Source organism: Dermacentor variabilis, chromosome 3, assembly GCF_050947875.1.
Source record: "Dermacentor variabilis isolate Ectoservices chromosome 3, ASM5094787v1, whole genome shotgun sequence".
NCBI classification, from domain to species: domain Eukaryota; kingdom Metazoa; phylum Arthropoda; class Arachnida; order Ixodida; family Ixodidae; genus Dermacentor; species Dermacentor variabilis.
This window is the reverse complement of record NC_134570.1, coordinates 124,187,767-124,204,278: the sequence shown is the minus strand read 5'-3', so window position 1 is coordinate 124,204,278 and position 16,512 is coordinate 124,187,767. Positions and strand designations below refer to the sequence as shown.

Sequence of the window (16,512 nt, the reverse complement as noted above, 5' to 3'; positions counted from 1 at the left end):
TATATCATGCTTGCATGCGCGTAGCGGATGTAGAACTATCATGCTTACGTGCGCGTAGCGGACGCAGTACTATCATGCTTGCGTGTGCGTAGCAGACGCAGGACTCTCATGCTTGCGTGCGCGTGGCGGACGTAGAACTATCATGCTTGCCTGTGCGTAGCGGGCGTAGGACTCTCATGCTTGCGTGCGCGTAGCGTACGTAGGACTATATCATGCTTGCATGCGCGTAGCGGATGTAGAACTATCATGCTTGCGTGCGCGTAGCGGACGCAGTACTATCATGCTTGCGTGTGCGTAGCGGACGCAGGACTCTCATGCTTGCGTGCGCGTGGCGGACGTAGAACTATATCATGCTTGCGTGTGCGTAGCGGGCGTAGGACTCTCATGCTTGCGTGCGCGTAGCGTACGTAGGACTATATCATGCTTGCGTATGCGTATAGCGGACATAGGATTATCATGCTTGCGTGCGCGTAGCGGACGTAGAACTATCATGCTTGCGTGCGCGTATAGGACGTAGTACTAGACTGTTCCACTATAGCGAAAAAAGCTTGCGTTAGCATTTCTTGCGACGCAATGCTAACGCACGGGAAGGCTGCACTGCGCGGCACAAGGTAGTGTCTTAGAATAGCGGAACGGTGAAATGCGCTAACGTTAACGCAAACGGCGCCATCTAGATGTAAAAACACTAAGTACTGGAAAGCCAAATCCACACCAAATATCGAGCTGATCCAATGCCGAATCCGCAAGTATGTCCCCAAGTCAAGCTTATCCAAAGTCACATTCGCTGCATTAATTACGCATGTAGGTGTTTGGTTTCAGTGTTGTTTTGTCTAGAGTCGCGAAACACCGATTATTCTTAGCATGCCGCGATCGAGTGTCCTGTGGGGCCCATATTGCCTGTCCTTTTTAAGTTGGGATGACATAGACGCCCTTATGATTCGAGAACGGGAGCGACCGCGCAGGTTGTACGTTTCCTCAAGAAGCGGCCTCCTCAACTTCGAGGCTATTCCGGAGGGGACGTTTCGCCGGCAATTTCGCTTCCAGAAAGCGGATTTCCCACTTCTTTCTACTTTTTTGCAACGGACGCCCATCTTGACGTCTGTCCCAATGGGCTCAAGGCAAAAATGTCCTTCAGGAGGTTCATGTCGTCGTCGTTGGTAAAACGCACACGCATTGTGACCTCAGCACCGACCACACTGTTTTGCCGCGGAAAACGTGAGATGCATCGGCTTGACATTCGGCTTTACACCAAGCGAACGAGCGAATACACTTGGGCGCCATCTAGAGGCGGATACAGCAAACATGAGCAAGCAATCTCGTTAAGTCTACTGCGTCGCTAATCGAGAACGTATATCGTAAACGTCCATTTGTCACCTGTACGCCGCTGTCAAAGCATCATGACACAAATCTAAAGCAAACACGAGCATTAGTGGGGAACGAATGAGACGAACAGTGCAGGTCGACGGCTCTATAGATCCGAAGCGGGCAGCTCTCACTTCGACTGGCGCCGCCATGTTGCCGTACGTAAGGCTCCCCTTGCGTGCGTTCACGTTCAACGCCAAATCCTGAGAATAGCGTACGTGCGTAAGAGCTCCAGCACCGTTTACGTACAGCGCATGCGCAGTGTGGTGCACGTAACGCTAACTCATTGCGTTTGCTGCATTACACTATACTAAAACTGTCTATTATATCATGCTTGCGTGCAGGTAGCGTACGTAGAACTATATCATGCTTCCGTGCGCGTAGCAGACGTAGAACTATCATGATTGCGTGCGCAACGTTTCTGCGTACGTGAAAGTTAATCTGTTGTCGTCAACGCTCACTGCTAATTAGAAATAGCTGGTTTCAGAGAGTAAATGTCCTTCTTTCCCAGCGTCAATATAGTGTGGTTTTAGTGGTGCGCCAGCGAATACGCAAAGCGTATCCCAGTTTATGAGCTTGCGCACCTGTTAGGCAAGTCACGCACGTATGCGCATAAAGCGTCACGCTTTACAAGAGGGACATCTGGTTAACAGCTAAAGTATTTGCGCCGCCACCATGTTGTGTAAGCCAGCCCGAATTCAGCACTTGAATAATCGACAGCACGTAGATGTGTCCCCAATTATTTACATGGCTATGCATTATTCTGCATACATGGTCGTATGCTAACGATACTTATACCAATATCTCGTACCAATTCTATTACTATAGTTATTGTCATATACCTTTTGAATTCTGTCATCGCGGTGTTTTCAGGTCATTAAGGAAACAAAGAAATGCTGCCTAATTTTAGAAATAATGGCCCATGACGAATGTTTCTGCACAATTTTAGCTATATATGTATCAAGCGACGCCCACGCTAGAAATGCCTGGGCGTAGTTATGCCCTCAGTGTAAGAGACAGAATAATTCAGTGGGATTCGTAAAGGTAGCCAGCGCTTTTGAAGAACGTTGTACATTTGGCATGCAACCCATCTAGACCTAACGAACGGTGAAGGAGGCCTTACTGAGCTACTTCTTCAACAGAGCTATGTCAGACTGTAAAAAATGTGTCCTAATTTGAATGCGTTCAGAAATCTTACTGCTGCAACTTATGGTTTCTTCTGAAAGATTTTCTGTATTTACTGCGCCACGGCAAAGTACTGCTGGGAAAAATGAGCATACTTGTATATCTCCTGGTTACTATTTCCGCTCGACTGTTAAATCAATCGTCTCATTACAAAAGATAATCAACTATGAAGCTAGCGCGCAACCGCCCAAAGGTGATCTGGGATCACGCATCAGAAATTATGCAATAAAGCGGATAGCCGCGAGCGTAAAAGAATACCTGCATCCTTCGGAAGGACCTCGCGGCGACCCGAATACACTTGGCAGTTGAGCCACAAATATTAGGTTTTGAAGTTCTAAATTTCCATTGAACTTTCTCAGCGGAGCATTCCTATATATTTAAAGGAAACACCTAAGCACTACGTGGGACTTACAAAGTTGTTTATAAAATTGGCTCTAATTTTAAATTGAAAGTTTTGCTAACTCTAATTATAATCATGCTCCATACATCGACAAAGCAGTCGCCGATAGATGGCACCAGTTCCCATGGCATGACGGCGCTCCTGTGGCGGCAGATAAATTAGGCCGGGCGGCGTGCGTCTATTTACGCCCAAACCCAGTTTTCGACCGCTGCGCCACGACGCACCATTCACGTGTGCCACGTTTCTAGGTACTTTTTCCCCGAAATGCCAAGGCAAGCGCCATATATCCTCGTAGGTACTCGGTGGGGTTAGGGAGATGCTATGCCTGGGCGCACAATCTGCTTCCCCAGATGTCGCTAAGAAAAAGAGGTTTTTCAAAACACACCGCCTAGGCTATTTCGAAATACGAGTTGCGTGTGGAAGGTGAAGTAACACTGGACGAAATTTTTCAGCCTGGATAAGGGGATAAAGGGATGTGATAAGAAGTTGGTCGTGATGCGCGAGGAGCTTCGATCTACAAAAGCTGGGATAATCGTGGGGCGTGGAGAGTTTCTCGCACCACGAGCCACGTCATCGCTACAATCACACCTCCTTCTTCACATCACTATCTCTATTCCAGCCGAAACTATAGCAAGGCGTAGGCGCCACACACGACGGATGGATATTAACCAAACTATCGCGCGACATCCAGGAACAAAAAAAAAATCATGCAGTAGCTCCTTTGGGAGTTAGTCTACAGGTATGCGTAAGAAGCGTAAGCATTGTGCCACTCGCTCCTCTCCACGCAGTCCGGTTCATTAGCAGTGTTATGAAACTCGATTAGGTGAGTACTAAAGCTAGCAAAGTACTGCAGGTGGACGCGCCAAGTGCGCTGATGACGTTCCGATCATTATGTATAAGACGTTATTGCTCTGTAGCGCCTTATTTATCCGCGTCGAACCATTATTGAACCATGAACGTATTCACTCAGGCGGCGGCTTCTTATGGCACTGCCGCGCGGGCCGCAGCATGAAAGCGATCTGCGATGCCCACGAAGAGTGCCGACTGCTTCGCGCGCTGTGATCTCGAAAGCGGTCGTCTTATTTCGGGACGGACGAAGGGATGGGCTTCTCGTTGGGCAAGCCTACAAGTGCTGACGTATCTAAATTTAAAACTTACCTTCACTGCCTAAACTCAGGGAATGCGGGCTGGCCCGAGCAGACTGCCCACCGAGGCACAGTCAGGGACGCAAAACTAAATACCTAGAAGGATCTGGGGCGCGTGCAGTGACGCTTCGCTGAAAAAGTACCTAGCACGGCAGGACTCGACTTTCTCCTCCGCAGAGGAGCGAGTGAGTCGAGTGCGGCTGTGTACCTAGAGGCGTGGTACGTGCGGGCGGCGCATGGCGGCGTAGCGTTCAAGCGCTGGGCTTGGGCGCAAATAGAAACATGCGGCCGGGTGCCGCATGTAGTCATCGTTCTGCAGCAACCCTTTAAGCCGTGAGACTGCTTGCGCTAAGAAATATATACCGAAGTAAGGAAGTGCGTCGTCGCTGTACGACGACGTGCAAGGGCAAACGCTTATTCCGTCGTTACACTCTGTGCGCGCTAGCGTCATGTCGCCAAGCGTAATGAACCTTCCGGTGCACGAATCACTTCTAAGTTATTCTCGCATGGAAATTTGCCTAGGATATATTAGATGCGCACTGAAGCAGCTTCCTATCACGCACGCTACCACCGCCCTATTCATGCAATGTCACGCGTTAAACTGGCGTAAGAAAATGCGGCATCATTCTCGTGGCCGGGTATAGCGAAGATGAATTCCTATACTACTGAAGTTACGATTAGCTTAAACAGAGCGCCTGTAATGGGACCGTGCGCTGTTTAGTGGAAAAAGTGCCGCTTCTCGGTCAGCAAAACGTGGTAGTCTCGCTAGCCTTCAAACGAGCATGCAGGCCAGCTTTTGAGGAAATACGTATTGCCCAGTGCATTTTGAAAACTCACCGCTCGGTCATAGTTTTGCGAGTAAGAGGCATATGCAGCAGGGACGAGGTACATCTGTTCTGCAAGGGCAACGAAGTGGAGGTCTTACTTTCATGAGGCAGGGTTTCTTGTTATTGGAAAATAATAAAAAGATGGAGGTTCGTGCATATTTGCGAAACTTTCGCAGCGTTCACATCAAAAGCGTGGCTTTGTGTTACACTCGCAGCTACAATGGCACGTAATCATGCAGCAGAAGTTCATTACACGAGTAACCCGGAAATACCACGTGTGCCACTTATATTCGCCGTTTTCTTTTTGCATACCACCATTTCAATCTTAGCAAACCCAATCACGACTGTCCTGTGTTTTCTTTTTGTTATTTTGTTTCAATCAGTAGGTGACGCTGGCGTTCATAGGCGTCCAACGAAAGGCGCCTGCAATAGAATCAACACCTCCCGTGCTAAGGAATTGTTTTCACTTGCATATGCTTCACACGAGCACTGGATGCGAAACTTGAGCGTGCATGCTATTTGCGTTTTTGTAAGGTGCAGTAAAGAAAGTGCACAGAGGCCCGCAATTTTCGAACCTTAAAACCCGTGGGCTGTGCTAAAGCTATTCTATATCGTCGACTGTAGTTCACCTGCGTGGAGCAGGTTGGTTGCTAAACCTCAACCCCCCCCCCCCCCCCCCCCGCCCGCCAAGTGTCTGGGAGCACGTAGTGCTCATGCTGCCGAGCACGTCGTAACAGGTTTCCTCTCAGCCATGGCACCTACGATGCCTTGATGACGTAATGCGACAATAAACGCACACTGACGATATTGGGCGAAATCTTCGCAGCAGCTCTCCTCTACCACGTTCACTCGGCGCAAGCGGAAATGAAAACTTATCGCGTCCGAGTAGATTGTTACGAATACTCGCCAGAACGAAACCGAGGAAAAAGAGTTGCGACTGCGTGTAGAGAGTCTTGGAGGCGGCGATCTTCTGCAGCCACTCGGCGTACTGACCCAAGAAGATCCGGAACGCCTGCGAATAAGCGGTTTGTACCAAGGTAAACGAGCTACTGTTCCCAGTTCCCGCAAAAGTGCTATAGACCGCTTTTGTTTGTGAGATAAGCGCACCAGCATTTTTGGTTAGGTGTTGATTGCTGTGTTCAGGTTAACTGTGGTAGTGTCTCCCTGCTGAAAGTAAAATCACTGTGGAACAACAGCGCTACACACGATGCTTCACATAATTAAAACGAAATGTTTAAAGAGACGAGGTTCATCGTAGACGGATGTCACCAAAACCATGTCGTTCGGACTCATCTTGTTATTATTTCACTGAGTTGCATCTATAACACCACTTCTAAACATAATGGATATTCTTTACCGCTAAATACGCGGCGCCATGAAGTTGCTTTCTGAAATTCTCTGAAGGATACGTTTCGATTGGGCCTCGAAGAAATGCCGTGATGTATGGTAAACTTGCCTTCTCTGCGTACGTTTATGCGCATGGAGTACGGAGCTACTAGGTGCTCCTTCGGCAGATTTACACTTCCTCAAAAAAAAAAAAAGAAGAAAGAAAGACTAGCTGGATGTTCCGTTGGGCTCACGGCTTTTTTTTTTTTTTCGGCGAATCCTACGCTGCTTTCAGCCTCCCGTACAAACTGGCAAGTTGTTTCTGTCAGACCCTGCACACGCGTTCCGTTCTCTGAGAGCACGCATGTTGGTTCTTATAATCCTGGCCGCCAAGCCCGCATTGATGCCAGTTAACATATCTTGGCCTTTCCAACAACACCCTGAAAAGCAACTAGGTAAAAAAGCACCTAAAGGTATACTACCGAATTGAATGTTTCGAAACACGCTCTAGAACTCTCTCAGTGCGACTTACTCGGTCAATGGAATATTTGAATATTTGCATAAGTAGCTAGCTAAGCGTAGTGCAATAAAGCTGAGTAACTGACGACGCCTGCCAACAATTAGGCTCAGGTCACATCCGACTACGATGCATAAATGTGGTTAAAAGCTCAACATACATGTAACCATGAGCACGTCGTCGTCTTACGATTACAAATGAAATGTAAAAACTTAGAATTTCAATACCCGCTAAGGCGACCACCGTATGCCTGCGATAATTCTTGCGGTCGGTTGACAAATATTATTGTGAAATGAAATCTAAAAATGTTACTATCTAGGCTTCTAACTGCTTTTGTGTGTTTCTTTTTAGGAACAAAGGGGTTATGAAATTATTGGTTAGTTGTCCTAACAAGAATATTTTTGCCGTTCCATGAGCTTAAATGACGTACACTCTCGCAGCAAGCATCGACTAGCATAACTTGTGTCGACATGCTTCGGCACACAAGCACCACCTATAGTGGCGCAAAGGCCGAGCAGTGGGGCTCAGGTGTGTTTCCACCAAACTAAGGATTTAAGCTATTCTCTGTGCGTGCCTCCGGTATCCACTGACTTCAAAAGAAAGAAATAGTTCACCACTTCATATGCAATTAATCTATGCTTAAGCGTGTTTAAAAAACAATAATTTTCTAGTGTTGGTCTAAGCAACTAACCCTACGGCTAAATTCTTCTCATCATCTTAGCGTCAGCATCATTGAAGTCGACTGAAAACAGCACGTATGAATAAAAGAATTATCTTCGCTGGCATTATCTTTGCTTGCTAGTGAGGCCAGCCTTTGGTAAATGAAATATAGCATAATCTACGATAAACTTAACACATATCCAACGTCTCCAATAACCAAATTCAGACAGATTCAATGTTCATAACAACTTAGGATTCTGCAATTCAGGCTCCCTATCTAAAATTTTGATCGCTTTAGAGCGGCACTTTTATAAGAACAAGTCACCGTCACTTGCGATAGCGTGCCTATTGCGTAATAAATGCATCCGCAATACTGTGAAGCAATTCTCGCCAACCGAAATCTCTGAATTATTCGGAAGTACAGAGCATGCACAATTTGTGATACGAAGTTCTCATCGTAGCGCTCGCTGTGCTTTGAGGAAGCTTAAGCTCGGGTGCCTCTATCTAAACGCATATAAAAGGAGAATTAGTTCTTTCTCGGTAACAAGTGCACCAAGCTTTACGATGCTTGTTGCATTTAAAAGAAAAACTTAAGGTCCAGTGATTGTTAGTTTCGAATTTTCGATTTAGATCGTCAATTGTCGTCAAAAATTGGCAAACGTTGCAAATTTTCAGAAAACGAAACTATCAAGTTTACAACTCTAACTCAGCAACTAAGAATGATATTACAGTTCTGTAAATTGCATCTAAGAGTATATCTAAAGCGGAAAAAAATTGATATGTTACACATGAATCTCAAAAATTTAGTAATATGGAAATACATATTTCGCAGATTCCTTGTACACAACGTAAAAAATAACGTAATATATAAATTGGTATACTGAATTTGTCCCCTTTGAAAGATCTGATGAACGCTGTTTAAAGAACCGCGATATCTGTTCTTGATGAAGAGCTATTATTTTGTAAACTTCTTGCTTTCTATTTTTTTCGAACTTTACATTTTTTAACTCTTTCAACAAAATTCAGGCCCTAAATCCAAAATTCGCTTCCAACAATCACCAGACTTTGCCTCTCTCAAGTGCAACAAATTTCATCATAGTCGGTCCCCAGGTCATCTGAGAAAAGCGTTTTCGCGTTTTACATGTATTTGAATAGGACGCGTCGGAGTTGGGCCCGAGCATCCGAGAAACCATGCCCTACCTTGTGAGCAATGTGCAGAGCGGCTCCACTCCACAGGAGGTCCGTCATCTCTTCTTCCGTAAGGCTGGACTGCAACCACAACAACGACGCGTATAAACAAGCGCACCTCGCACGTGCGCGAGATACGGCATGCATAGAAGGCATGAATTAAACGAGCAATGGTGTTTGCACACTGTTGTATTCGGCAATTGCCGAACTTAAAAAGAAAAGGTGGCACGATGGTTAGGAGTGTATAACGCGAATCTTTAAGCGTTAACTATATCGCAGGCTAGGCGTTGTAGCTATATATATATATATATATGTATATATTTTAGATAGGGAGCCTGAATTGCAGAATCCGGGGTGGTGCGCCATTGGTGTTTTCACTATCAGGGTCTGTCGGCCAACCGTCGTCATAACTGTCCCGTTGAAGATTCGGCCAAGTTGGTGGCGGGCCATATGTTGTTGTCTGTCAGCGGAGGCGAGAAAAACGTGCTATGTGGCCTGACGCGCCTCAACTGTAACACACAGACGACGCGCGACCGACGTTGTAAGCCTCGGTGTCAACCCTGGGACGCTGCGAATAATAAACGTGATCTTCCGAATTCCGATTCATGGTGGTAGCTCGACGAGTGCGTTCATCGTGCATCATGTCGTCGGGAAAGAAACGTCGATGCTGTCGCAGCTGATCGACTCGACAGTCTGCAAAGCCTGGCATGGCAGACAATGCGAACACTGCAGATGCATGTTTTTGAGGTTGGTTGGAAGCGCAACCAAGCTGTTCGACATCCGCCCCTTTGGTGTGTCGTTCAAGTTCTTCACGGACAATTTGCCTTATAGTTGCCGCAAGGTCAAATTGAAAGCTGTTGTTGTCGTTATCGTCAATGCTTGCCACCGTTGTGACATTCGCTAACCTGCCGAACTTTGGCGTGATAAGGCGCAGCTTTAAGGCCTCAAATGCGCGGGAATGCTTGATGAGGTCGGCGACCAAGGCGAGGCTCTCCTTTCTGATTAAATAATTGTAAACATCGTCGGCTATGTCGTTAAGGTGCCCAACTTCGTCCTCCGCGGACCTTCGAGTACTGACCGTTTTGCAAAGCTTCAGTATTGCCTCTATGTACGTAGTACAGGTCTCACCTGGGACTTCAGCGCGCTGAAGCAATGTCTGAAGCGCGCTGAAGCAACCGCCAAAGCACTCTGTGAGGTCAGTAACAAAGCTGTCCTGCGTTGTGAAGGTATCGTCATGGTTCTCGAACCACACTGGCGCAATGTCTGTGAGAAACAGAACGACATTGTCGAGCTGAGCCGTGGAGTTACAGCCGTTGTACTTGCTCACACGCTTGTAGTGGGTGAGCCATTCCTCCATTTCGTCGCCGAATTTTCCTGAGAAAGGGCGGGGCTCCATCTGATGCATTCAGGCGCCGGTTTTTCGCACTGGAGCAGCCAGAGAAGGTTGTTGGTCGCCGCTGTGGGACATCGGGATTTCAAGTGGTGTCAGAGGCAGTCGAGCGAGGCGTCGGCTCCGGCGTGGCACTTCCTGCACCAGCTCCGTCGTCTTGGTCGAAGTACCCCGCACCTCTCCCACAAAACTGTTACGGGTAATGTTGAACCAGCTTCATTTAAGGAACGAGGTTGATGATGAAGTCAAACTGGTGTCCCGAGGCTGCGCCAGCTGACGTCTTCCTCCTCTTCTCCTCGCCTGGCTCATGCCGTAGCAATATATATATATATATATATACATACTTCAATACTAGACATAGTGATGCCCATGCTACGCGGGTAAGCAGTATCTTCGCAAATGGAGAATCGGCTAAGTCCCTCTTGTGCAGGGATCCTTTGTTTTTATTCAGTGCAGCAGGCCCATAGTTTCTTTTTATGCATTGTTTACCTTCGCGAAGCAATGGTTGTCGGGTCAGGAAAACATGGTGGAGACTCTTCATACTTGACTATTGCGCTCAGTCAGCTTTTCAGTGCCAGTAATCTAGCGTGCGTTCCACTGGCGGCGGAGCCTCCACATGCCTAGTTCAGTTACTTTACAGTGCAGTGCGATAATGTGAAGTGTTTCACAATATTTCATAGTAATGAGCAAGGGCACTTGTTCAGGTGGTGTTCAAAATGTAGCGGAAGAGACAGCTAGTACAGCTTCGGTCTAAGGTTGGTCCGAAATCGACTATGTGCTTTTGTGTGTGTGAAACGCCACATGACGCAAGGATTTCTAGTAATAACTAATACATAAGCTCTCGAAACGCTAGTGGACAAAAGGAACGCAAGTAGGCAGGATATCACTTGGTATTAGTCCAACACAATTGTAAAAAAATACACGCACTCATGAGCGCCTACCATTGCTTGACACATTATAAAACCGGCCTTTATGCCAGATCAGAAAATTGACAACCGGAGAGAAGCTGCTGCGTCTTCATAATAATAATAATAATAATAATAATAATAATAATAATAATAATAATAATAATAATAATAATAATAATAATAATAATAATCACCCTGGTTAAGCCCACTGCAGGGCAAAGGCCTCTCCCATACTTCTCCAACTACCCCAGTCATGCACTAATTGTGGCCATGTTGTCCCTGCAAACTTCTTAATTTTATCCGCCCAATTAACTTTCTGCCGTCCCCTGCTGTGCTTCCCTTCCCTTGGAATTCAGTCCGTAACCCTTAATGACCATCGGCTATCTTCCCTCCTCATTACATGTCGTGCCCATGTCCATTTCTTTTTCTTGATTTCAACTAAGATGTCATTAACGCGCGTTTGTTCCCTCACCCAATCTGCCCTTTTCTTATTCCTTAACGTTACACCTATCATTCTTCTTTCCATAGCTCGTTGCGTCGTCCTCAATTTAAGTAGAACCCTTTTCGTAAGGCTGGTTTCTGCCCCGTACGTGAGTACTGGTAAGACACAGCTGTTATACACTTTTCTCTTGAGGGATAATGGCAAACTGCTGTTCATCACCTGAGAATGCCTGACAAACGCACCCCATCCCCTTCGTATTCTTCTGATTATTTCAGTCTCATTATCCGGATCTGCGGTCACTACCTGTCCTAAGTAGATGTATGCCCTTACCACTTCCACTGCCTCGCTGCCTATCGTAAACTGCTATTATCTTCAGAAACTGTTAAACATTACTTCAGTTTTCTGCAGATAAATTTTTAGACTCACCCTTCTGCTTTGCCTCTCCGGGTCAGTGAGCATGCATTGCAATTGGCCCACTGAGTTACTAAGCAAGGCAATATCATTAGCGAATTGCAAGTTACTAAGGTATTATACATTAACTTTTATACCCGACTCTTCCCAATCCAGGTCTCTGAATACCTCCTGCGTCTTCACTGGTGGTGTTAGTAAGGAGTTACGCTGCTTAGTCGACCAAAGCTCAAAGTTTTTCGTCGTTTCATTGAGGTATTGCAAAGAGCACTGGAGGCTAGTTCCAAAAATACGTCCAGCCGAAGCTTCATTCCCCCACACTCCTTAATCTGCCAAAACTGGCAAATATGTGAAACATTTGAAGATCAGTCATCATTTCAAATGACGCATGATGTTGCTAGTAAAAGAATTCCAAAGCATCGAAAAACTGTAATAAATTTCTATCGTAGTGGTGCGAAAGCATTAAGAATAAAATTTGCTAATGGCTAGTTGTATTCTTTTCATTTCATTCCTTTTTTTCTTTGCCAGAGACAACGTCCGCATAGCCTTTTACCGAATTAGTTCCTTTCTACCAAGTTTTTGTCAAATTGTAAGAACTTGATACACGGCCTCCTGTTTAGCCAATCCTATTAACAGAGTACAGTAAAAAATAGTCTGGGATTGCAACGCGATCACCGCATGTTTGCACGTTTGAGTAATTTTTCTTGGTCAACACGTTTTATGTTCGATAGTCGGCCTATGTTCGCGCCACTGCCGGCACTGAAGGCCGCCATCTTAGCAAACGTCTTGTCTTCAGCGCCGGCTTTGACCTACCCGCCGTGGTCGCCTAGCGGCTTCGGCGTTGTGCTTCTAAGCCCGAGGGCGTGGGATGAAATCCCGGCCACAGAAGCCCAATTTCGATGACAGGAAACGCGAGATGCCCGTAAAACGGGCGTAAGGCGCAATTTAATGAAGCCAGGTTGTCACGTTAAACTGGAGTCGAGCACTATGGCCCGCCTTATAACCATAACGGGATTTTTCGGCAGGTAATGCCCCTGAATTTTTCATGAGCCCAGAACGTTAGCTGAAGCGACATGCCGCTCGAATGTCCATGAAAATCAAAGCTGCCAGGCGACACCCCTCTTCTTCGACTCCGCCCAGGTGCTTTTGCCTTCAGCGGCTGTTTACGCCCCCCCTGACTAAAATAATATGCGTTGAATTAAACACGCGTTATTTTATACTGCACTGCATCAATGGCAAAGAGTTTGTGGGCGTATGGCTTATTTCAAGACGGAAAGCGTGCAGGCACTTTATTATACTATAAGAAGTAGGAGGCGTTGCGGCCCGGTTGCCTTTCTTTGTCTTCTAAGGGGCTTAATTTTCCGCGTAAGCGCTGGAACCGTCCCAGAATCTAGTACAGTTGCGTAACGGTTGCAACAGCTGATGTCAGGCCCCTCCGAAAATTCAACATTTACGCTCACCTAACATGTAATTCAGGCCCTAATTGTTCGCAACTCATGCACCAAGACACCTACTCAACTGGTGATTCTAATTTCGAAAAACGGAGTTTTAACCTCAGGCTTACATTGGATTTGTCCCTCAGAATAAACTCCATGCATTGCTTGTTTGCTTCGAAGTTCGCTGTTGTAAACAGAGACCACCAAGAGTGGTTCTTGAGGCCGTCGTCATGAAAGTATTGCCCTGGAATCACAAAAATCGACCGTTATACTGCAAACACCCATTGCAACGAAATTTCACTCTGCCTAATTGGTAACAACTGAGTATCATATAGTGCTCGTGCAATTGTAGCAAATCTGGAGGGCTGGTAAACTGTGTATTTATCAGCCATTAAGTAGCCCCTAAGCAGACGACGTGTACATCTGGTGGCTGCCGGGGTATGGCGTCAGTCAAAGCTTGTCGCCTCCGAGATTTTGCAGCGCACCGCAGGAAACGCTGTACAATGGCTAATCTCGGAGGTCATGCCAGGCATCGGCATGCTCTAAGCCTTTCGTCACTTGGCATTTTGTTTTAGGTTCCGATATCACAAACGCCTACTATTGCGAGCCGTTCGCGACCCATGCACTCGTACTTAAAATGTAAATTTTTCACACAGGCTGCTGCATACATAGGCTATCTGAAAACATGTCTTTTATGCTGCCTGAATTTTGCTGCAGGTTGCCCTTAGGGAGAGAGTAGTACTTAAGTCGTTCAAGTCACTTCCAGTTGAAGAATAATTCATACATCACAGGCAAGCCTGTGGCATCTCAACCAGTGTTATCCTTGTGGTCCTCATTCAGGGCTCTATGCAATGAACTAAGGGATCGATTCACGCACGTAGAAAATTCGGGTCAGCGCTGTTTCGATGATAACCACGGAATAGCGTTCGGCTAGCATTATTTAAAACACCAATGAAAGCGTGGTCGTTAAAGGGGTGTTACTCGTCCTAGTATGAGGAACCTAATTTAAGGCACGTGTACTGGGCAAAAGTGGCCTCTCTCTCATCTTACGGAGTAGTTGTGAGACTACCTCACTTTATCTCTAGTATATGCACTTCTGCCTCTGTCCTTCTCGTATTTTCTTAGAAATTCTGATATCACATGAAAAGTGCTCTTGCGCATTTAAGGCTTTATCGCTTTAGCGCCATGGCCATGAGTGGAGCCAAAGCAAAAGTTTATGTGAAAGTTACTACATTTCCAATAGTTTGCTCATTCAAATGCGACACGCTGGGCGGGATGCTCCGAACATGCTTACCGGTGCCCAAGAAAGCTTGCAGCATTTCCTTGGCAATTATGAATCCCGAGTTCGAGAAATGAACGCTCCTATGAGAAGAGTGCGAAATTAATAGAATGTAAATGGTACACTAATGAAAGGTCAGGCTACTAAAATGCAACCTTTGTGTAAAAGCAAGGTCACAGCGCTGTCCATGCACTAATATAGTATTTGTTGCACGCGCTCAAGCTATTAAGTGGGGAACAGTACAGCTAGTGATTATCGCATTTTTGCGATATTTTTTTATCTAACAAAACAACGCAACCACAAGTGCAAGCTGAGTCCTTACCGGCATGCGCAAACAATACAGAGTTTTAGAATTGGGACACAAGCAGCTTGGGGACCCAAGAAAATTGCGGGCCGCAAGCGAGAATGTGCAGAACCGAAGCCAGTTTATGCCTCTTGCGTTCGCGTTGACCCAAGACCCAAAAATTGCAAACTAGAGTGGTTTTCCAAGTTGTCGTCGATCGCCCTCGCGGGTGACAAGAAATCGACAGGTAGCCAAGATAGACATACAAGCCACAGCCAACCAAATCCCGTATCGCTCAGTCAATTTGGTTGCCGTGCAAAGTGGCCGTGTTCTGGGTGATTTTCAATATATTCAGAGGGAAGATAGTCAGGGAATTGCAAGAAGGCGCTAGCTGAGCTAGGGTCGGCATCATTTGACCACCCTTGGCTTAGAAAAGGCCAGAAACGAGTCGTACAAATATTAGCGTAATAATTAGCTTTAGTACAAACGGTTCCAAGTGTTGTTGTTTTCTCAAAAGCGCATTTCGTTAGGTTTCAGTAGTATACAGACTTGTTCTTTCTTTCGCTTTCGAACCCCTTCTACATTCACCACTAAGCGACCCGACCGAGCAACCCAACGCTGCTCTCGTCTCAATTCTAAAACGCTGATGCTCCTCCGAACCCAAGTGCAACCCACGCAACGCGGCTTGGGGTCTCAAACTCTTGGGCCCCTGTTCTAAAACTCTCTAATCGGTTGCTGCTTTCCTCCATAAAGGCAAAAAAACGCAACATTGCCCCTTTCCCTCTCCTATTACGCGATAAATTCAGGAATAATGTAGGGGCACAAGGGAGGGAAAATAGGATTAACATTTGTCGTCAACACTGCGTGGTGGATTAAAGAGTAATGTGTTTGTAACACAATACAGATCTGCAAGAACTATCTTGCACACATTGATATGACAGATGAACTTCCCCAAAAGGAAAAGAAAGGTGTAAGCGTGAGTGGCTCACAGCTGCGTAACTTCCGAGTATACGTTCAAATAGGCATAAAAATTTACCTACAATTGCGACACACCCAAATGCGAATTTTGAGCGCAGCTGTTTAGGTGTTTTGAATTCAGCAATGCAATGTGGCACATCATTTTATTCGGAGCGACAGGGTCCGATCCGAGGTGGCGCTCAGCCTCTGCTCGGCGCAGTTAGTTTAGCAGCGACGGCAGATGAAGCATTGTCACTGGTTGCGTCACTCTTTGTTCACGAAGAAAGCGCGAACACGGGAACGCGTGGCGCACGCGGCGAACATTATGTAGCGGAAGCGGGGCAGTGGGTCCGAAGCCCAAGCCAGCGCCTAGTTTCGATAGCGCTCGTCGCATGCCTGGCCGCCGCCGTTGAGCCTGGCCGCTATCTTTTACGCGTTCGAAAAGCCGACATTCAGCTTTCCTCCATGCGATCGGCCTTGATTGACCGAGTCCGCGATATCGGCATGGCCTGGACAATTGCGTGAAGCGAAACCGAACGACGGCTTTTCGAACGCGTCCAAGATAGCTGCGCCCCGCTTTCCTCTTCGCTCTTTCGCAACACTCTCTTCCTCCATTTTCTTCCCCACGCCTCCGCTGCACCTCCTCCGCTTTCCTCCTCCAACTCTAGTCTCTCTCTCGCCGTCTTTCATCTCCCGCTACCCTCCGCGTTCGCTCTTTTATCCTTCGCTGCGCTCGTTCGCTCAGTTAAGGGCCATTTATAGTTAAGGGCCGTTTATTCCGACGTAACCCACGCGTGCG

At 46.7% G+C, this 16,512-nt stretch overlaps 1 protein-coding gene across 1 annotated transcript in view; it reads right to left on the bottom strand.

The window, feature by feature from the left end:
* Window positions 1–5,122: 5,122 nt before the first annotated feature.
* The window catches only part of LOC142574727 (membrane metallo-endopeptidase-like 1), a 79,528-nt gene continuing 68,138 nt past the window's right edge, over window positions 5,123–16,512 (bottom strand). The window contains exons 16-20 of the mRNA XM_075683751.1: window positions 14,489–14,556; window positions 13,323–13,438; window positions 8,623–8,691; window positions 5,827–5,931; window positions 5,123–5,134 (exon numbers count right to left, since the gene is read on the bottom strand). Of these exons, the coding sequence (XP_075539866.1) occupies window positions 5,123–5,134; window positions 5,827–5,931; window positions 8,623–8,691; window positions 13,323–13,438; window positions 14,489–14,556 (370 nt within the window). The remainder of the gene's footprint in view (window positions 5,135–5,826; window positions 5,932–8,622; window positions 8,692–13,322; window positions 13,439–14,488; window positions 14,557–16,512) is intronic.